This window comes from Struthio camelus, chromosome 3 (assembly GCF_040807025.1).
Source record: "Struthio camelus isolate bStrCam1 chromosome 3, bStrCam1.hap1, whole genome shotgun sequence".
In the NCBI taxonomy this organism is placed as follows: domain Eukaryota; kingdom Metazoa; phylum Chordata; class Aves; order Struthioniformes; family Struthionidae; genus Struthio; species Struthio camelus.
Genome location: NC_090944.1, coordinates 64,925,178 through 64,948,526, shown reverse-complemented (window position 1 = coordinate 64,948,526; position 23,349 = coordinate 64,925,178). Strand labels below are relative to the sequence as shown.

General features: G+C 39.2%; 1 protein-coding gene across 6 annotated transcripts in view; it reads right to left on the bottom strand.

Annotated features, from left to right (window-relative positions):
- SLC35F1 (solute carrier family 35 member F1) overlaps nucleotides 1-23,349 on the bottom strand; it is a 259,903-nt gene that overhangs the window by 124,132 nt on the left and 112,422 nt on the right. Inside the window, exon 1 of one of the 6 annotated variants that reach the window (XM_009681681.2) lies at nucleotides 3,892-3,947. The exons of the other annotated variants lie outside the window; for them this stretch is intronic. Within the exon in view, the coding sequence (XP_009679976.1) occupies nucleotides 3,892-3,902 (11 nt within the window). The 5' untranslated portion in view covers nucleotides 3,903-3,947. Of the gene's footprint in view, nucleotides 1-3,891; nucleotides 3,948-23,349 lie in introns of those variants that run through there. 6 annotated transcript variants of the gene reach the window in all.

The following is a 23,349-nucleotide window of genomic DNA, read 5'->3' as shown; positions in this document are numbered from 1 at the left end:
TGTGTCACCTTTTGAAACATAGGTTTGCATGGTTCATAGTTTACTACCCAAGTTATATCCTAGTGGCCTTACTCATGCAAATAAATGCTCTTGTTATAAGTCAATAAGGATGGCCCTATATATGCCTTATTCTCTAATTTTATCGCTTTAACTTCAGCTTGCTGGTATGCACTGAAGGAAAGAAATAGAATGCCAAGATGTAGAAATTCATAATCTTGATAAAGAGGATGTTGTTCAGCTTCTATGAGAGATTTAGCTGATGGAAAGAAACAGGAAAAAAGGTTCATTATTCCCGCTCCTGCTTGTTTTAAAGAACTGTTCCGGCTGCAAGGCTATAAAAGGCTAGCAGTAAATAGAGAAAAAAATATCAAGTAAATGAACCAAAGGGGACCCATGCACAACTTACAATGCTATCATTTAGAATGTAATGAGAATTATTTCTATTTCTAATTTCAGCAGTGCCAGGAAGAACGTTCCCCTTCTAAACACTCTCAGCTTTTTTAAAGTCTATATATATATATTTAGACAATGAATTTTTTATTGCAGTCTAGGTTGATCATCCTTCCTCAACCATTTACTCACTGTCACATTTACTCCTCCATTTGTAATAAATACGCTTCTTCTGGCAGTATCCAAATGTGAACAAAGATAACAAAAGGAAATAAGCTCCCGGGTAACTTAGCCAAATGTTAAAATCTTTATTTATCCTACAAAAGGGTCTTGAAACAGAAAGCAACAAATGTCATAAAAGGATATTTAAATGGATGTGATGAAACAAGGACTCAACTCAGTCATCCCTGCTTAATTTCCATTAGTATGAATCTCCAAAACTAGGAAAGGATGAATGGGTATGGAAAAGTGGAATGAATATGTTCCTATCCTTGGTGTCATCTGCTTCAAAACTTTTTCCAGTTTATGAACTTCTTCCTCTGCTTCATGCACCTCATCACGAAAGGGGCCAAACATAGCCCATGTTTTCTAAAAAGACTTGCAATGCATTCCTGCCTGCCTTTATCTTCTTGACCTTAGATCTATCTCTAAAAGTAAGTAGGCAATGATATGCCAGACATACTGGAAAAAGCAACTGCTAAACCATGTCCTGGATGAATTATCAGTACCAGCGAGTGGAACGCACCTACAAGTGCAAAGTCTACGATCCAGTTTGACTTTTTAAGTGTGACTTAAATGGTGCCTAGGCTTTCTGACTTTGCTTAGCATTCCACATCAATGTTCTGCTCCACCTTAGAAAAAAATAATAGCACAGGCTTTTGAGGAAATTGCCAGTTGGCAACCTGTGAGAATTAGCAAATGAAACAGAAATATTTCCTGCACATTTTGAATTTCATGCAGTCATGAAGCCCTCTCCTTTCAATTAGCAACAATAGCTCTTTGTGTGGAACACAGCAATACTTCAGCAAGCAAAACTACGAATTTTACTTTTGCTCTTGGTGAAAGGCAATTATTTTACAGGATGAATATGCCTTTGACATTTTAATGTTCAAGAGAAGGAGGTATTTGTACATACTGTTGCCCCAGTTTTTGTTCCAGTTCATACTAAGCTCCGGTGTCCCCTCCCCAGGCAATTTGCAGCACCTTTTTTTTGTCTTACTAAATTCAGTTTTCCCATGCTGTGCTGTGCTGCGTTCATTAAAGCACGGCCTTTTGGTCTGAAAGGGGAATCTTTTCAAGTGGGAAAAAGGATGGTAATTACCTTAAATGAATGTTAACTTTTTGCTAATGAATACATTATATCTTTCCTAAACATCTCTGGGGAAAGAAAAGTAAGCAAAGACTAAAAAAAAATATATACATGCCATTCATTTACTAGAAGTATTAATTATAAGTAAGTGGAAAAAGTGATTAACGTTTGAAGCATACAAGATCCCTAAAAAGAAATGCAAACAGTTGAAAGGATGTATCTGTACCAAGTGGATAATCCAGTGCAAACGACAGTATTCCATACATAAAGTTTTTAATTTTGGAGGATGACTTTTCAAAAAAAAAAATCCAATCTTGTCTTTAAAATTTCCAGTGATGGTAATCTACAACTATCATAAGCTGCATCAGTATCTGATTGGTTTCACTGTTAAAAAGATGATTCCTATTTTAGTTTGCATTTACCTTGATCTACCAGCTGTTGGATCTTATTCATCCTTGCTAGACCAAAGAATCCTCTATCTAATTCCTGCTCTCTAGGTATCTACTTACCCTCTAAATAGGTTATCATCTTTTCTCCCCACGGTTGCTCCCTTATAGCTTTCAGTATATAGAAGGTACAAAGGGGAATTAAGAAAAATCTTCCTTTCATTTTCTTTGAATATTATTCCAATCCCTACAGAATTTTAGTGACATCTCCTGTATTTAGACTACGAATTTCCACAATGGCTAAGTCTAGGCAAATACTAAATTGAATGGACTGGATTCCTCAAATTTCTCCCTTTAACATTTTCCAGTCTTTCTTTTGGGTCTTTTCGGAATCATCTCCACTGTACCAAAAGCCTGGCTGAATTTTGGTTCCTGACGTCTGTTGCTACTGAGATTCACAGCCTAGGCTCTGGTTCTGAATTTTCAGCTATTGTTCAGTTTCACTGAAATTCCTCCTGTTCTTACTGTGAGAGACAAGCAGAATGGGAGCTCCTAATTTCCCTCTCCTTTACAGCTTTCATTTAGCACGCGCATATTTCTTCCTTTGTACCACCAGATCACCGTACTACTAAGGCCCATATAATTTCTTGGTTTGCAAGTACAATTTTTTTTTATCCTGAGGAACACAAAATGCTTTCAACAACAGCTGATGGAAACATAAATAGGTATTAATCACTTCACCTTATTAAAATCCATTCACATTAACCATGTCTAATGTGAAACCTAGCAACTATTGAACGGCACTCAGGAGCACTACAAAACCATTTACAAGAGAAAATGACAGACCATATAAAACAGAAACTGCAGGGGAATTTAGCTAGTAAGACAAATTCATAACATTCTTTCCTGGGTTCAGCCTCTATGGCTTCTTCAATGACAGAGAAGAAGTTTGTATAACACTTCAAAAGGTGGCACCAAGACACCTTTACTTTTATGTGCCAATGGACCATTAATGGCTGATCTCCCTTTACTGAATCTTTAATGCCAGTATGTATAGCATAATCAGATACCAGGAGCAAAGCTGTAATGCTGCTTTAATCTTTGCTGCATATGAGTTATAGTGATACCCACTAAACAATAACAGTTTATGTTCTAATCTTGTTGTACTTCAGTTTCTCTGTACAGGAGAGAAAAATAAATGAGGAGACTAGGGGAAAATTGCACTTACAAAACAAATCTGATAAACTAAATTCTTCTATTGTAATACACTGTTGCAGCATAATTTTGCCTTAGATGTGACACCAAATGAAATATCACTGCATGCCATTCCAAAGGGGAAGTAGGAGATCATTTTATTGGCTCTGCATTTCCTTAGGGTTTTATTCACTGTGTGAAGAACCTGCTTCAAATGGGATTGCTCCTTTCCTTCGAGGTTCTGTTGGGAACAGTAAATATCTTTTACAGAAGTGCAAGATGAATTCCCAAAGGTGTTAAAGCCAGTTCAGAACGTGCCGCAGGGTACAGCAGCACCTATTTTTTCAAGTACTTAAAATACACATACAACACAATACTATATAGCACGCAATTCACCACACATACATATACATACACTCTTAAAAAAATGAAGTGTGGAAAACAGTGAATAATGTGAAATGCTAAAAGCCGTAGTATCTTTTACATTGTTGATGGCAATGTTAACCTCAATATTTATCTTAACAGAAATGCTTCACATCCTAAATCAAATATGTGCTTCCAAATTATGTTATATTTAAATGTACAAGAGCCAGATTCAATAGGGTTACTCACAGAGTTGCCATGCTTGGTCCTGTGACTTCCACTTGGAAACTTTATTGTATCTTGACTGCTCAGAGAGAATGGAAAGGCATTAGCTGACATAAAGAAAGATATCTACATTTGATCCTCAATAAATTTGAAGGAATAGGGTTTCTTTTTATGGTTCATTGCCTTTATCTGTGAGGTTGGTTTTCCTACATGTGGTTTTATTTGTTCAGCAGTTTAGGATGAAAGAAACATGTTAAATCATCCCTACAGAGTTGTACGCAGTCCCTGAAAGGCTTCTCTTGTCATATTCTCTGCCCCACAGGAGGAATGAAGTCCACAGGACGAAGATTTGCTTTTGAGTCTTACTGCATCCAGGGATTCTCCTCTGGTAACTTACCAATGTCTGACTGCGTGCTCTGGAACGGTTTCCAAAAAAAGCACATATTTGGATGTCTGATCACAAAAGAGCTTATTAACCATCTCGGCTGTCAATACCCACATCTTCCTTCTGCAAATCAGTATCATACCTTACGTGGGACACTATTTTGAGAAGATCATATAAACATCCGTGGGCTTTTGTCAGCTAAAATACCACCAGTTCTCTACTTGTTTCCACTGTTTTATTCCTCAGCTTACCTGTATTCCCTACAACCAGTTACTGTCAACTCAGTTACTCTGAAGTTCTAAAACTATGAACAAATATTTGGAATACATTATCATGAGAATGCAATTCTGCTTTTTGACTGTTATTTATCAGGTTCTCTCCGTTCACACTAATACAACCTCTCTGTTAATGTGGTGGATTTTTTCCTCCACCTTTCATGATCTCCTGATTTTTTTTGGCATGTCTCTCTGCTTGACACCAAATATATCATATATATGTGTGTGTGTGCATGTGTGTATATATATGCACACTATATCTAAGTCCTATTTATCCTCCCATGCTTTGCAGTCCAAATTTCATTATTAAAAAGACCAGAATAAATCACTATCACACTGTGACTAGAAAAGAAAAAAAATGCTAAATATAGCAGAAAAATGACTCTTAGTTGAACTATGTCAATACAAAAAATTAGAGCTATTTGAAAAAAGAAGTCTTTGGTTTCACTCTGGAAAAGAGGATAGTGATACATGTTCTGTACAGTTCACACATTAATAAAATGTTGCCCTTCTCTTTGGCACCCTCAGGGCATTTCAGAGATAAACTTCAATGGACAGCAAGGGCACATTCATGTCGTGGTTAGCACAACTCCTAAATAGCAGACTTCTTTTTCACAATTTATAAACCCTAACACTACAGACCAGTTTGTTAAGCTTCATGTGCAAGTGAGCCACTCCATTAGGTATCTTATCTCAACTTCAATCAGCTTGAAAATTACACTTTCTTATTTTGTTGACATAATAAGTGGCCTTAAGAGACATCATTTATACCCTGAGCACAGAAAAGATTAATGTAATGATACTTTTTCTTTCACACACAGCAAATGTGTGTGTTTTCTGAGGTACTGGTAGGTAACTCTAGGCCTCAGCAAATCTATGTATGTGTCTCATTGTTGACATTTTATTTAAAAGACCATATCAAATTCCCTGTTTGTTAACAAGGACGATCCTTGGGTCCTTGGCATCACTCCATTCCAGTTTAAAACTGAAAAGTTCAAAAAAAAGCACAGATTTCTTCTATTTTCTCCTGTAACAGTGGAGCACGACTTGCCAGAGACTCATCCTATCAGCAGGCATTGAAATGCCGTATGATGCTCCTGAAGGTCTGCTGAGCCAGCCGGGCAGATGCTGCTCAGTAGCTCTGCCCTGGGCACAAAGAGAGCAGGACCAATTCCCTCAGAGGGGCATGCACACCAGCAGAGGGGTTTAGAAGAAATCATTTGGGTCAGGAAGTTTAAGGTGATGATGTACGTGGTAAGGATGCTGCAGGAATTCCAGATCAGGTCTGAGGAACGATGTATCTATGCTAAGTAACCAGGATGATGCAAAATTCAATGCTCACATTCACACCCTGTTCAGTCTTAGTACACTTGCTGCTTAGCTCAGGTTGAGCTGACCATCCCTATGTGAGAGTAAAGCTCTCTAGAAAACCTGTGTTCTGCATTTATGTAGACTCAGAGTGCCTTAATCTGCCAGCTGCACACTGCTAGTTGATAAGTTCAAAGTTAGAGCGTGCATCTAAGATGTGACAGACTGCATTATGATGCCTCCTGAGCTTTGCTGCACCATCCTTCCTGGATATGAGGTCTACTACACCACGCTGAGGGTCTGGTATGATGCAAAAAATAAAGGTACATATAGGAAAAACAATAAGAAAGACAGCCCACAAGGTGATATAAGGTTAGAGTGTTCCTTTGGGTACACTAAAATTTCAGTCATATTTGGGATTGTGGGATTTCCAAGATTTTCTTTTTATGTGATTACTGTAACCCTTCCCCGCCACAGGTTGCTTATATTGCATTCTCTTACCAAAAATTAATCTTTTTTTTTTCTCTCTCTCCTTTTTTCTGAATATCTATCTCAATCTAACACATATTCCAATGTGGAATGGAAGGGCCCTTTCACTACCCAGTCCCCAAAAGCCCAAACCATGTTTTTATCTCATTTTTCTACTCCTCCTGCTAATGAAACTCAAAAACGAACAGGTAAGCGATTATATGGAAGAATAACATGCCAGAAGCAGAGTAGCAAGAGATCTTAAATTTTGTCTTTCACTGTTAGTACATTATACAATAAATCCTATTTGCATACAGACTACTATAAGTAGTTAGACCGAAAATCTGCAGTTTGAAATACACTTGATAGGCAAGAAGTAAGATTTAACTTTAGAAATCTAGTAGTCTGAAAGCTGTGCATAGTGGACTCATTTAAGTTTTTAACTGTCAGTTTTGAAGTCTATGCCCTTTATTTTGTCTGTGAATAACCAGCGTGCCTCAGAGGAAGCTGAGCATCAAGCTTTATTTTTTTCTCTAACCCTTTATCTATCTAAATCAAGAATTAATTTCATGTCCATTGTGCTTCCTCCTTTGGCTGATTCACAACTGATATAAATAAGCAATAAATAAGCAATAGGATACGCAATAATAATAAAAATAAATAAATAAATAAATAAATAAATAATAAGCAATAGGATATGGCGGGAGCGTGCCCATGGGTACTGGCATCACACCACAAATGGCACAATGTGGTATGAAATTTCAACCACCCAAGAAGTGCTGCAGCAGTCCAGGGATACTGTCTGAATTTCCCGTACTACTATTATGAAGTGAAATCTACTAGATACTGAAAAAAATTGAAAGACTCCTGTCTCTGGAAGGTTGGGGTAGGATGCCTTAGCAATGGGTCACTGAGTCAACAGTTTCAGACAAGGTAATTAGTGACCTGTTTTTCTGCTACGCCCAACTTAGTCTTTCAGAAAATGCTGCAGAAATCTTCTTCTTGCACCTTCTCTGAAAATCCCGCTAGAAAGTCTCAAATGGGGCACATATGAGACTCAAGGCACCCAGAGCTATCAATAATCAAATGACAAATGCCTGCTCTCAGTGGTAGTAAATCCAGACTAAACATTTTAGCTAAGGCATTGATGATGGAAAGCGAATAGCTTCACAGGACATGGTGTTTTGGTTATACTTTCTTCAGAGAAGAATAATAATTCTTTATTGCGATTCTTCCACATTTCCACTAATGGTGGCTAGACAACACTATAGACAACAGTGCTAGGAGTTAGGGCAACAGTGGCCCAGCTGGTGGCCAGTGGATCAGTCTATTTGTTCCTGAATTATTTTCAACTATGTACAGAAGGGTAGCTAGGGTGCATACATTTTGAGCAACGACCCGGCAAACTAAAGAAGGGAGGCATCCCTTGTGCCAACCAGGAGCTCCCCATGCAGCTGTGTGCTGCCAGGCATTTGTTTCTGTGGGCTACTGCTCAGCGAGCGTGAGGGAGGGGATCTGCCTGCAGCACTGGGAAGCCCGGAGTCCCTGCTTGCGAAACCAGATAAGAAAACTTCGTTTTGGCCAACTCATAGTGTCAGCGAGACCACAGTGCTTCTACTTACAAAAATGAAGGAAACTCCAATTTTGATAAAGTCATATGTATGCGGGCAAGGTTGGGCCTGATGTGCATGTCCCGTTCCATGTTATTTGTGAGAGAGAGATATAAGCGGTGCTCATTTCCAGAGCACAGTTAATGAGCAACCCTAAAACATGTCATTGCACAAGTAACCACTGAGAGGAGGCATTTGTCACTGGCCATTTATTTTCTGACTGAAAAAACAGAGCCAAAATTAACAGCACGAAAACAGTCACTACGTCATCTCTGACCAACATGCTAGCATGTTCGTTCTCCTGCAGAACCGTGGCTCCTCTCCACTGCTACAGTTTCACCTTAAAGCGGACATTTTTCCTGGCCTTGCCAGCTTTTTATATGTTTTCTGACAGAAATTCCTCCCTACCTACAGTTTAGCACTACACCTGTTTTTTATTGCCTTTTAAACACATATATTGCTAAATTTCTAAAACTCCAACTCTCTGAAGTCCTGACACTCATGACACGTTCCTACTATTCAGAAAGAACTTTTTAAAAAGCCCACTGTATTTATTTCCATGGTTGTGTTGTGCAGGCATGCAATGAAAACGGACTCACTTTCTTCTCCCACCTCGTGGTCTCTTATTGCAACTACAGCAGGACTGAGACTTGCAACTTGACAGCTGGATCTACCTCCTGAGACAGGCTGAATTTTCTCACAGCATCCCCAAAAGAAAAGCTTGCAATAGCACAGAAAATGGCACTTGTCAACACCAAGATAAAATATCCTGGTGATGAGCCAGATTGTACACAGGCATTCAGACTAGCCATAAAAAAAAAGAAAAAAAGAAAAAACCCAGCCAAGAGACTTTCCTTTTCAGGATCTCACAGCCAAAACTACAGCAGTCAACACTGCAGAAATGCCTGCTTTGGAAAGCTGGAATGTTAGAAGGCATGGGGGAGGGACCCTGACTTCAAACAAAATGAAGTAAATAGGCAACAAATGCAAGGTAACACTATAAAAAGCAGAATTTTTATAGTATGGGAAAAATATTGAATGTTCATTATAATTTAGGAAGCACAACTCTTTATTCCAAATATAATAGGAGCTGACCAAAAATACATGACTGCAGAATGTCAAGCTGGTCTTTTTTCCAGCACACATAGACACACATAGAAATGGCTACAGACTGAAAGAAACCCTTAGTAGCTGTAGTCAAAATAACGTTTGCTTCATTGGAACCCTGTAAAAGCCGCTTCCCATCCTTCCACATTATACCTCAGGTGACATTACATACATGCCAAAATACATACAATGAATGATAGTTTTTAATTGTAATTTTACCTTTTCCCAGTACATAAAAAGGAACCATCAAGGGAAAAGAAAAAGAAAAAAAAACTCAATAAAACATCTCTCTTCTGATACAAAGCATGGGATAACTTACCCAGGATTATTTATTTTGAATTGTACATTAAGATCAATATTAAAAAATCATCACAAATCTATTAGCATAAAGAAGAAGGCAGAAGAACAATTAGGAGGCTGACAGAGAGGATTTTTGATAAACTATTTCTATAAAGAGAAAACAAATTACCGGTCTCTTTCACAATCATGCTTGCACTAACTTAAGGATGAGAAACTTAAGTATCATCTTTAACAAAGAATACCTACACATATCTAAACTGAATGTATATGAAAATGATTTATGAAAACAGGCCACTGTGGAAGATAGACCTAGAACAGAACATTTCTACCCCCTCCTAATCTTGGCTCATCTGAAGAAGCAGAGGTGGCTGAGATACAAAGAATTTTGATAGAAAACTGATCCAGCTCGGGACAGTTCCAATAAGGCCTTTATTTAGTCTTGACCCACGCAAACCAGACAAGTCTCTCAGGCAGGCTGAATAGGGGGCACACCCTTTGCAGGGCAGCCCTGATTGATTGTTTTATATCATCCCACCATCTCCAACAGGGTTAAAAAGAGAGAAAGAGAAAGAGAAAGAGGAAATTAGGGGGGAAATGGAATAGAAAAAAGCCTAGCAAAGGTCCTGTGGTGTCCTCCCATCATTTTATCAAGGATACAAACAGTTCTGCATGTGGCAGTAGCACAGGCCACCAATGGACATCAGCCCTACATACGATCAAGCCACAGGCAGACACGGCAACTCAGCTATCTGCCCTAAGTTAACTGTACTATAGTAGTACCCATGGAAAGAGAGGATAGAGAAACAGAACAGTGCAGAAAATCCAGTAGTCACTGAATAACAGAAAACAGTAGGGATAACAGGAGAAGAAATAAACAGTGTCTAGCAAGAATACAAAAAAAGCAAAGATGAACCAGAAAGGTAACATCCCGGGCTTCTGAATGAGTATTAGTACGAACTGACTTGACGCTTCTGTCCTGAGAATCATAGCAGACTGTCAGTGTCAGATAAGCCATGATATTTGTGGGTTTACTGCTCTTGACAGGTGCCATCAGTCAAGTAAACAACAACAGAGGCAAAGAAACCACAAGAAACAACACAGCTCTAGGGTGGTTATGATGGGAACTGGAACAAAGCTTCCTAGCAGAACCTCTGTTGTGCCACTATATGTTAGGACCCTGTGGTTTCCTTATTGTGAAACACTGGCTGAACCTAGCTTTTGAAAGTGAACAGCAAATGATATGCATTGCTGGCATAATAATTGTGGAAAGTACTGTAGGACTGGTGCCTCTGCCTTGCCCTACTGCCCTACCCAAGCTGTAACAAGCCAAACTGCTCTGCTGTTTGCTCTCATGGCCACTTACCACAGCCGATCCTAAGGGTCAGCTGAATTACTTATGGCCACGCCTCCTGTTCTTAACTCAATCCTATCCATAAAACATCTGCAGCAAATTTATGATTTTATTTTATTTAATTTATTTATTTAATTTGTCTCTGGTGCCTTTATGTTATTCTGATGGCAACTAGGAACTGATATGGCTGCACATTCCAGTTAGATAAATCACTAGGAATAGAGGTGTTCCCTGCTCCATGCTAGTCTGCCAGCTCTTGATCTCTGCCTCCATCCCCTTCAGCGTGAATACAGTCTTTTCAAAATTGCTGACCACAGCTCTTCATTCCTTTATATCGGTTCTGCAGGGGTGTAACTTCGTCGATACTGAAAGGCTTCCTCTGAGTTTTCATAAGCAGAAGTCAAGGGAGAATCATATCAGTTATGGACCAAATTATCTGAACAGCATAAATGGCATTGCTCATCCAACATCAAACATCAGTGGAGAAGCATCAGATTATACAAATAGAGAATTTGGTCCATCACATGAAGTTATCTCATAACTGTAATCAAGCATCTGTCCAGATTTTAGTAGGCTTTGATTCGGATACTCATCGCATTGGATAAAGGGACAACACTGTCCAAGTCCTCCAATCTTCTTACAGTTCAAATTCTAATTTTCTATCTGCCAGAAAAGCTAGCAGACAGAGAAGATTAATTTCACAGGAATCAGAGAAATGTTCTTTCTGAGCATTTCTGTCTCACACTTTTTTTTTTCCAGGGGGTATTCAGACAGCCATTTCATCCGCACTAATATCTTCATTGCCTTTACAAAGGGGAAAAAAGGACCAGGAGAAGTTACAATAGCCAGGTAAGAAGGCATTACAGAGCAAATCCAGAAGTCACTAGGCAGTACAGATTCAGGAACACAATAAGATTCTTGCAATCTTATAAATCAAAAGACAAAATACCTAACTTCAAGTAATGTCTTTTCCCACTCATCTCAGAATCCTCTGTCAATAATGCTGACAAGTTACCGTCTTACTAAGGAGAGTTTTCACAGATCAGGAGGCATATCCTACTTCTATTCTGTCTGAGTTTTACTTGTCTGATGCAGCTCACACTGTAACGGTATCTTGTGTCTGCCATTCCCAGATTTTCTAGCAGCTTAGATAGATGGAATTAGAAAAGACCGCAGTTGGACAGAATGTTGGACCACCTCTCTGCTGAAATGATCAACAGGAACAGATCCCACACCCCAGTGTGATTCTTAGAGGACTGTGCGTGCTTGCTTTGACTATTATTTGTTAAGAATGATGCATTTTTTTCATGATGAATATAATCTTACTTTGTAATATGAGCACATTTCTATACTAGACACATGAGCCAGAAACAACATGCAAAATGTGTGAAGTACCTATCGCCTACACCCACAGGCAACCAGAAAAGTCTTGCACATAATGAACTTAGAACTCAACACCACTGTTTTTATTAATTTTCTCATCCTAGCTAACTGCAGCCAAAAGCAGTGCACATGCAGCTGCATATGCTCCATAGGCAGGCTCCAAATAAGAGTGATAACTGTGAAGTGGAGCTGTGCAGGTTCTGAAAAAAATTTGTCCAAGCTTTTAATTATGAGGTCTTGAAGCAGTGGCTATTATCCTGCATGAGAAATTGAATGATTTTACTCAAGCAGAGTTTATAAAATCTAGTTTCAGTTCACAAACATATAGTGTCTTTTAAAATTTGTGTAACGTTTCTACCACATACTCATTTCATCTGTGCATCTATTATCATCACGTCTCTCCCTATCTTTCATAAAGACATACAGAGTTGCTATTGCAAAATTCAATCTGATGATAGACAAAGTGATTATAAAGACCTCAAAAGAAATCCATCATTTACCACAAAATCCATTTTTTTAATAATCATTTAATGTTTATTAAAATGGTTATACAAAGAAACAGCGTATACCAGGTCTGATCATCTCCTCAGCTTTCAGAAGCAAAGCATGCCTTCAGCTACATTTTACCCAGCTCGCATGGATACACATCCCCTAAGCACTGTGTCTCCTGTTTGTCTAGAAGAAATTCTCCCATATCATCCAGACCAAATAGATGAGATGGAGAGAAAACAGAAACAGATGTGGGTAATCTTCTTTAGGTATTCCCTGTCTTGAGAGAATAGATTCTTAACTAGATATTGCTGCCCAAGGAAATATTGTTTAAAGTAATATTCAATTTAGGCTCCATTCTTTCACTCCTGTCAGAGGCCGTGTGCATCAGGGTGGTTGACCATAGGTAAACGGGTTTGCAGGAACGGTGTGAAAGGCCCAGAGATGCATGGTAGCCTGGTAGATAAGATGGTATTTTGAAATGCAAGAGACATTTGGTGAAACCTCATCATGCAGAGAACAGAACGCAGTCTGGATACTTCACAGCTTATTTCCTGCCCCAAAAACCTGGGCAGAAGGATACACAGTCTCCGGTAGCTTCATGAACCTAAACTTCAGTGTATTTAATTTCCAAAATGAAACTATCTAGTGGATTACGCCAATCAAATTCAGGAATAGTTTTCGGAAAACTGAAATATAATTTCTGATGAACTTATTTCCTTCCTCTCCTTCAATGTTATGCAGCTCTGCTTTGTATGCTTGAAGATCTCAGGTCTCCAGAGCCAGGATCAACAGGATTTGAAGACTCCATCCAACTCCTGCAAGCTGTGCTTGTGTGCTAATATACAGCAAAGGAAGAGAGTAGGATGCAGTTGATTATCTGTGCTGCTAGGAAGGAATTTTGACTCCCACTCCTTTAGGGCAAGCTCCAGAGTTTCCATCCGTTTAGTATCTCTCTGCCAGAATTTCCATAAGAGGATTTGTTTGACCCGTTGTCATTAACAAGAGATCACTTGGGAATTGAAGTTTCCCAGCATTAATCCTGCTCCGCCTGCTCCAATGGAAGGCTTATTATTGACTTCAATGGGAGCAGAATTAAGTCTTCTGTTGATTCTTTCCATTCATGAAGGACATATAGCTAAATATTTTAATATATGAATAAACGTTTGAACAACAAAAAAATAAATTATTGATAATAATGTCGTGACTTGCACTCGGTTTCCTATGAAAATAGTGGTACATAGTATATATGTGTGTGTGTATGTATATTTTATATATATGCATGTATGTATATGTGTATGTATATATGTGCACGTGCATACATATATATATGTTTACATAACAGTTTTGCTGTTAAAAATGATTATACAGGCTCCTACACAAGTAAGCACACTGTGGTAACCACCAGGATTACTTTATTGTATTAGATTTGCCTCTTTCAGGACTTGGCAAGTCAAATTTTCATTTGACTAAGCACTAAAATGGAAACAGAGTTTCATCTGTACCTAATATTGATTCCTCAAATTTCTTGTTTGCATCAACATCCTTTTTGATCTCCCCTGAATCTGAGAAGGTCAACCCAAGATTGCTCCATCTCTCTCCTTTGCCATTTTACAGGCTGATGCTGAGTACAGAGTGGCACTGCACTGGATTTTGAGTCCAGACTTAGATCATGCTCTGCGATGTAGATACAAACAGACGTTTAGCACCCAGTACATTTCAGTTCAAGGAGAGACAGAAATAACTATGTTTTGCTGCTGTGACTTTGAGATTCTGAGTGCCTGGACACTTATCCAGTGTTAGTCAAAACACCTCTGACTTCTCTGGCCCATCAGCAGTTCTGGCAGCTAGAAACACTTACAATATCCGGTCACGTCAGTGCCAATCCCTCCTCCCCAACAATGCTCAAGCAGGAAGTCTTAGACCTGCTGTTAGACTCTGTTCCAAATGGAGATCCCTTTCACAGAACGGAAACCAGCTCTTCAACTCTACTGTGATACTGGAGTGCCTCAGACTACACAATGACTAAGCCACCTTATAAATGCCTAAATTAGATCATCCTTCTTTTTTGCCAGAAGCCTGCATTTGGATAACTGCTCAGGAGCAAGAGCGCAGCAGCGACTTACGGTGCTCTGAGTAGCCCTAAAACTTGTGGTCTTCTGCTCCATTCTGGAGAATAGAGACTGAGAAGAAGAAATAGACCCCCAGCCCCATAGCTTCCCCTTAAAGTGATCTCACCTTGTAGTCCTTCCTCATCGACACACAGTTCAGCTGGAGGATCACTGGACATCTGTAATTCCTCCTGACGTGCACTAGATGCCACTCCACAGACTTCTTTTAGCAGCGAAACAGCCATTGCTTTTTCTCTGGTAGCTGCACTCTACTTAGTAGATGTTCTTTATTACCACCGGGTTGGAAACTTCAACACACTCAGCCTAGCAGAGCTCTCACAATTTAGGATAGACTATCATCATTTTAGAGATGGGAAACTGAAGTAGAGAGACTACTAAATGATTTTGCCATGGGTCATGTATGGTAAGGTTGACAGAGCATGGACTCCAGCATTCACCTGCATGCACCTACCGGGCTAAAGTCCCAATGAGCAGATTTGCTGGCTTTCTCCTGCTCTCACTGTTGAAGCCACATAAAGGTGGTGAGGCCAACAGCGAGGTAGAGTGGAGAAAATGGGAAACAGAAGCCTCAAGGGTGCCAGCAACAGCAACGTGGCCAGCTAATTGCAAATAAATTCAACATCACAGAGAGGTTCCCATGGCCAACCTCAAGATTCTCAACGTGCTGTCCTCTGCCCAGCCTCCTGAGCACCTCAGCACATCTCACAGACAGGCATCCTCTTCACTCTGGGCACATCTGCATGTTCCTTCAACAGAAAAAAACTTTGTGGTGATGAGGAAGAGAGGCAGCAGGAGAGGCTTCTGAGGAAGGCTACAAAACCTTCATCCCTGGAGGTTTTTAAGAGCAGGTTAAAGGCAACAGAATGAGGTGTCCCCAAATTGTGACATTTCCCCCATTTCAAAGCAGCTGTATGGCTTGGGAAAATAAGGAGCTACTACTGTTGCCAGTGGTTCTGCAAGGCAGAAAAGGAGATGGGAACGCAAGGCAGAAAAGGAGATGGGAACGCAAGGCAGAAAAGGAGATGGGAACGCAAGGCAGAAAAGGAGATGGGAACGCAAGGCAGAAAAGGAGATGGGAACGCAAGGCAGAAAAGGAGATGGGAACGCAAGGCAGAAAAGGAGATGGGAACGCAAGGCAGAAAAGGAGATGGGAACGCAAGGCAGAAAAGGAGATGGGAACCTTTGCAGTACCTGATCTCTTCCAGCCTTATTTTCCCTTGATTCTAGGAATGAATATAGAGTACGCAGGCATCAGTTCCTCCTCCTCCTCACAGACTTCCTAACAGGACTGACCCAGACACTGAAGCTTCTTATAACTGAATCCCACAGTTTCAGGCACCTTCCAGCATCCCCTCCTCTTCAGTTCTACCAATGTTAGGTTCTTTCTCAGTAATCTACTCTGGAAAGACCTGCTAAGCCTTGTACATCTCCTTGTCCTATGCCGGTCACAGTGAATATTAGAGCATGCGCACCACCAGCTAAAGGTTATGCAACACTCTACTTACAATACGTAATTTTGCCCATCAGAAACAGCCATTTATAGTTGCTGAGTGATGTGGTACCACTGGTACTTTGTGACCTGCATCGTTCCTTCCAGCTGCTGGAACAAGAATGCATGAGCCCTAGCTGAAGGGAGTAGCCTTAAAAATGCTAAGCACTGCCTTTTCCTTTCAACCTATTAGTGCAATTTAGGCTTTTCATTTGGGGACAGCCCAGAGAAAATTGCTATGTATGTTAACACAATGCCAGAAAATATGGCAGTGTCCTGGGATCAAAAGGGAACATTTGCACACCTGCGCTGTTTTTTTTATGTTCACTCTACCAAGTAAGCTCATTCGCAAATTCTGTTTCTACCAGCCAATTTTACTAGCTCTCAGAAGCTGAGCAAACCAAATAAAAGACTTTCTGACAGAAGCAGATTTCATCCCTAGACTAAGCTCTGTGAAATAGGAAACAATCACAGAGTCTAAACAGAGGTCTTGCTTGAGGTCTAAATCAATTAACACAAGGTCTGTGAGAGCTGAATCTATGTTACAAAAGATTCAGCCAGGATAAATACCTGTGACAGACCAAAAAGTGAGTTTTAACAAGGTTCTCCTCTGGCCATGCTGATTTTTAGTTCTGTTTTGTTGTTGCTGTTGTTTTGTTTTTTTCCTGCTTGCCAGCTGAAACGCCTTGATTACTTCCTCATGTGAATTTTAAAGTTTACCCTTGCTTTTGGCAGTCACTGGGTTGGTCCCCATAGTGGAAAGAAAACCTGTGCTGGAGATCCCTGAAGTGGTATGGCTGCACAGCGCACACAGCATCTCAGAGCTGTCCGTATTAGTCTGGACCCGGGAAGCCGAATGACTTTGCATTATGCAGCAGGCGAGTGAATGAACCTATCTATCTTCTAAACACTTACAGCTCCTAATGGCACCTATCATGCTTCCACTGCTCTGTACTAATCTATATTGTGCAAAATTAACATGTTCTCTGTTGCATATTTACTTCTGGCCTATCCTTCCTTCTTCCAGGTGTAATTAATTGCTCCTTCTCCACTGCACTTTCCTTACTGCCACATTTTCCCCCATAAAGCCTGCATGTAGTTTCCATTAGTGTAAATGGAAGTTTCCATGCCTGAAAGAGTTTTCCTTTCAGGTTGGCTTGTATCATCCCACCAGTATGACATGATGCTCTAAAAAGGGAGGCAGGGACAACGCCTCTCTGATGGAGTCTCCTGGCTGGAACTGCTTTCCTGAACTCTGCTCTGTGCCACTCTGAATCATCTCCTGAATTTCTCCACCCTCCTTCCTGAATCTATTGGAGCTAACAGTTGTTCGACGGGGCCAAGAAGTTGGCTTGTGTCAGAGTATATGCCTTGTAATCACAGCAAACACAAGATACAAACTCAGTGGAAGACATTCAAGACATTTTACCTTATTTTTGCTGCAGACTATGAATGCACAGTGTCAGCACTGTGCATTTACCTGGGGCACAGGAACCCGATAAATGAGGACATTTCTAAGGCTCTGTGATGTTCTGGGTTCAGTATTAATACCTGATCTCTTCTACAGCTCCAGTCCCTGATCTACACTGAAACTGCACTAGTCTGGTTTGGTTCAGCTTTTACATTTGTCCTATGCATTTGCGGGGAGACCCCTAAAATTGAATGATGCTCCATGCTCTTTGAGCTAAAAGAGAACCATGGCATCTATACCTGACAGTCGGCACATACACAACTTCAAACTCACAGAGGCCTGATCTCTCTAAAAATTCATTAGTTGTATATAACTGAATTCCCCAAATTGTCACAACAGGGTTTAAATTTGAACTCTAGAATAATTACTGTGTAATTACTAATTGTTTCAAATTATTATTAAAGCTTTTAGCTGAGTGCTATTTGTTTATTTTATGGATTAGCATATTTTGTTTAGGTGATGTAAAGTATTTCTGTCGCAGCATTATCAACTATTGCTTGCTGCCAGCTGACTAATTCTGTAAACGAGATTTGTATAAACTCTCCCACATAAGTAAATCAACACACAAAAGTGTCATTCTATTAAGCTAGCTCTTGCTAGGTAGGTAATCCATGTGTGCCTATAACATCTGACATGAAGGCCATAAACAGCTCTTGCTTCTGAACAGAAGATTGTGGGAAAAAATACAAAGCAGCCTGTGGGAATACTCATGCTATTTCTTTAAATCTCTAGAAGAAAGAAGGTAGAACGGAAGCTGGGAAAGCCTGTAGGCAAATCATCTTAAATAATACAGAAAGAGACAGAGTAGCTATTGGAACAATACCATTTTTCTTATTCTATAGTTTTTCTAACACTAAGTATTCAAATTATGAGTAAGACCTCCCAAAATCAGGAGACTAGCTAAAAGAAAAAAATAAAGAAACTTTAAAGAAAAATGTTCAGGCCGTTGTTATTACTATTTTCTCTAACTTCTGAAACTTTTATGGTTAACTTTTTAACCTTTTCTAAAACCATGAAGGCTACAAACATAACCACTACTCTTAATATTTGTTCTTGGCCCTTAAATTGAAATACTTAATATCCCAACGTTCACAATAAAATTGTAGCCATTGATAAAAATGGCTATTTTTTTCCTCCCTGCCAAACAGATCTAACATACACCAGTTACCTTTTAAAGGCATATAAGTAGCTTTTACAGGCATGTCGGGGTGCAACATATAAAATTTGCTGAAAGCAGTATGGCTAGTACAGTATAAAAAAGCCACTGAGATGTGGGATGAGATGAAAAATGTGAGTACACTGAAACAAATTCAAAAGTGTCATTACAGAATTATAGAAGTTGATAATTCTTCCAGTTTAAAAATTGTGAAGCATGAGTAATAACAACAATAACGATCTCACTAATTCCACATGGATACACGCCAACTTCTCACCGGGGGAAAACAACTAAACTTGGTGGCAGGTCAAAAGAATGGCCATTAGACTTGGGATGCTCAGAAATCATACTAGATACAGAAATTGATGTCGGAATTCCTGGAATTATACTTTTACACTTAAAAATAACTGTATATCTAGGTCATCAACTGACTGTTTTTATATACCATTTGACATCTTCCTGATCAAATACTGTAATGGCTTTGAGCAATTCTGCTTAAAGATGAAAGACCTGGCACTGCTTTCTCTGCACTAGCATTAATGTTCGCAAACTTCACTGTGCAACAGTATTATTTATTGGATTTACGGAAAAAAAGTTGTTTTCATGTTACTTGTTAAAATTTGTTTAGGACACATACTGTAAAACTTGGTGATGAGTTTAGTGGGTCATTGCTTTGGGTCCTCTTATAGCATCGCGAATTCCAAGCATCCAAAAAAAGATCAATTCAGTCCTCAGGACATTTTATTGCCCCTCCCTCCCCCTTTTTTAAGCTTTCTGTTAGGTTCACAGTAAGTGTGTAAAAAATCCTGACCCAGTAAGTATTGAGGAACTTATAAAGAAAATATCAAGCATTAGCAAACTATGGACCACAAGTTCTTTCCCTTTTTCTTTTTTCCAGCAGAGCTGACTGCTCTGCAGCAGACCTCAGCTTCCTCACAGTAACACCATGCTAAACTTCACAGAACTTCAACACGATGGGCAAGGCTGTTGCCTGCAAAGAAAAAAGGAGGGTGGAGCGCAGACAGAAGTGTAATTGCGATGGTGGTCACCTGGATCAACTTCTGACAGATGTCGACAGTGAGTGATTTTGCCTGCCAGCTCCTGCACACGTTACACAGTATCAGTGGGTCTCAACAGGCTATGAATGACGCCTGTCTGATTCCTTAAGGCTGCAACATAAGCCAGGGACTAAAATCTTAAGGATTCACAGCCAGGAGGATTTTCTTCCATAAGACGATCTTAAGGTGTTTATAAAATAAAGAATGTATGCATTTCACTAGGAGCACGAGATGAGGCATCGGTTTGAAAATATAATGGTATTTCTCTCTTCCCTTGCAGCGAGAGAGCTGAGCAATTACCTTTGCTCCCTTGACACACTCAAATAAACGGCACGATCAACTAGAGACCGACTCAATTGCAAAGAATGAGCTGAATGTGATTTCAGATACTACATTTGTCCTTTTTGTCCTCTGTTAATTTTTGTGGGTTTACGATTCCTCCAACCTTGTCTAAAAAAGGTATACAAATGAAGGGAATGGCTGGCTATAATGGGGGAAAACTGTAAGTAATAATAGAGGGGGTGAAACTCACCTGTCCACAATAAGTTTACCAAAAATACATCGGCCAAAATGTGGGAAGCTGTAAACTGCAGAATATGTTCCACTTACACATACAGGTGACTGCTTTCCACCTGTAGTGTTAAATTGCTTATTTTTATGCTTTTGGACAAAATGAAAAGCTGTTTGCTAGGACAAGTCTCTAAAACAAGTAAATTTACTCTGACTCAAGAGATGAGGAAAGCAGCAGTATACTAACTCATCTGACTTAGGAAGTTCCAAAAGTATGCAACTAACATCTGCCGCTAATTCAGACAAATATTGGTAGAGGTTGGAGAAAGATGTAAAAGACTTGGTGCTGTCTATTGCTGGCAGATATCTCACTTAATACATGCTGTTCACTGTTCTGTGGCTGTGTCTTAAAAAGAAAAAAAAAAAAAAGTTGTCTGGCCTAAATAAGATTTACTCTCGGTTTTCCACCATATGATGTCCTGAGCAGCTGATGTTCAGGTATCCATGCCTTGTTTGGCATGAATTTTTTTTTTTTAAATAATTGACAAAAAGTATTGTTAATCACCAAAAATATGAAAACATTCATGGTTAATAACATAGTGGAACTACAGCTGTTAGGCACCAAGTCATCAAAACATAGGTGGTCTGTGATAGAATCACAGATACTCAAGAAGGCACCTAAGCACTATTCAGTATTAGGTACTAGATATAGCTACTAAATTCAAGTGAATGGCAAAAATTAAGCTCATGCTTTGCTGAACAGGGATGAGCTACTAGACTAGCATCTTTCAGAATAACCAATTAATACAAAATTGTTGGTAAGTCATAAAATTATTGTTGATCAGATAAACAATTGGCAAAGGTAGCACAGATGTAAGCTATTACGTCTAAAACACCGAAGACGAGTAGTCCAGGTATACCCAGGAGGGCTGCTAAATCATAGAAGTATGCACATATTACAGAAAAAATATTAGAGGTGGAGGCGTAACGCTCCTTATGATCACTCAGTCCAGCTTATGTACTACTGCCTTTCATATCTGAACACTGAACTAATGCAGGTCTTTTGGGAATAAAGCAAGAACTGTTAGAAACTGCAGCTAGCCAAAAGGAAGCATATTTATTACTCAGAAAATGGCAGGATTTAGAAATTTTGGAAGGAATGCTGAACCTTCAGAATTTCCACACAGCAAATTCCAAAATATTTCATTTTGAACCCATGGAAGCATTTCATAAAGAAACTTTCAATGTTTATTTTATAATAAAATATAGTTAAATATAATCCATCCTAATATTACAGGTCAAATTCTGACTAAATCTCACAGAAAGATTTGAGTAATTATTGCACTAAAGTTGAACGAAGATTTTCTACTGCAAAGCTGCTTTATGAGCTAACTTGCAGTCAGTTGCAGAATGCAGCAAGATGGCTTACAGATCAGGAGGAGCATAACGCTAGCATATGGAAACCTGAAGTTTCCTGCCCCAAATGCATGTGGCCAAAGAAGCTGGTTTTAAGAAATTCTCTATTCTATAACAGCCTGCTTGAAAGCAAACCCAATCAAACAAAAACATTCTCATCTCCCACTCCTAAAGCTCAATATCAATGTAATCCAAAATTTGCAGTGGCAGTACGTCAATGCTTCTTTGAATATATCCAAGATACTATTCAGAGTGCGTTTAGTAACGTGGAAAGACTTCCACTTTTATGGAAGTCTTTCTTACTCTGTGTTTCACTGCTCAGCAATACTTTTAGTCAACATATCTTATCCACAAGTTCTGGCAGCAGCAGATTAGCCACATTTAGAAAAATACTGCAAAGACCAAATGGTGCATTTGCTTTGTCTTTGGTTCCAGGCTGTAATGCATTTTAACTATGCCCAGGCAAATCTGAACAGCCTCCTTCCTTCCTCTCAATCACCATTTCAATCACATAGCAAGCACCAGCATATGCTGCAAGCATTTCTATTTTATTTCAAACCTGGCTCAGCTTCTAATTGCTCAGTTAGGGCCAGAAAAGCCATTATAAATCAATAATCACATGAAATATCAGCATGGACTTTTATAGCTCCCTCCAGTAGGTAGCCAATTTATTGTACTTTGGCTTCCTCACATTTTGTAGTCCATATATTCAGTAAAGGCATGGAGATTAAAGCTGAAGAAAACCTTATATAATATTGGGCTTGCCTAATGTACAGGAAAATACTGATTTGCACTCATGTTCTGATCTTTGCATTTAGTTTTGGGAATATAAACATCAGCCCCAGTGTGAGCAAGACCCAGAAAATAAGCACAACGTTCTCACGTAAGACATCCATGGTAGCCAGGTCACAAGACAACGTGTTTCTTCTTTGCAGAAACATTTTTGAGAGAGACTAACTTTCAAAGCTACAACTTGCAATGACCACTGCTTAAATAAGACTTTCAAGCTACTGATACAACAGCTTTGAGAATTCCTTGCTCTCACTGTAATTTCATTCACTGATTGATCCATTTAGAGTCTAGACTTCTCTCAGGATCAACTGTAGTATGGTCTTCTCTTTTTGAATATCCTTATAGCTGTCTCTTTCTTTTTTTGTCATTATGTAAGTAACCATGCCTAAAGAATAAATTTTCCATGCTGCTGACCTTGAAGAGTGTTTTTGCATAACCACTTTATTTAAAAGAAATGAAAGGGAAAGACAGAAAACCTAAAAAAACAACCCTACAGAATAAAAAAAAAATAACTGAGAAGATGACATCAGTGAAATCCAAATAAGCGCTTTAAAATTATCAAATGCCATCTGTTGGTGTTCTTCTGAACTCCAGGTCAACATAGAAGTACCATTCCCACTGCCTATTTTATAGTACTTGCCTGGGTCAAGTTTAAACTCAAAGTAGTCTTTTTAAACGACATACCAAGAGAAATTCAGTAGGACAAACAGTTATATTCATTTTTGCTTCTGTGAAATGCAATGCAACTATATTATTTTCTTTTTTTGGCTAAATATTCTGTT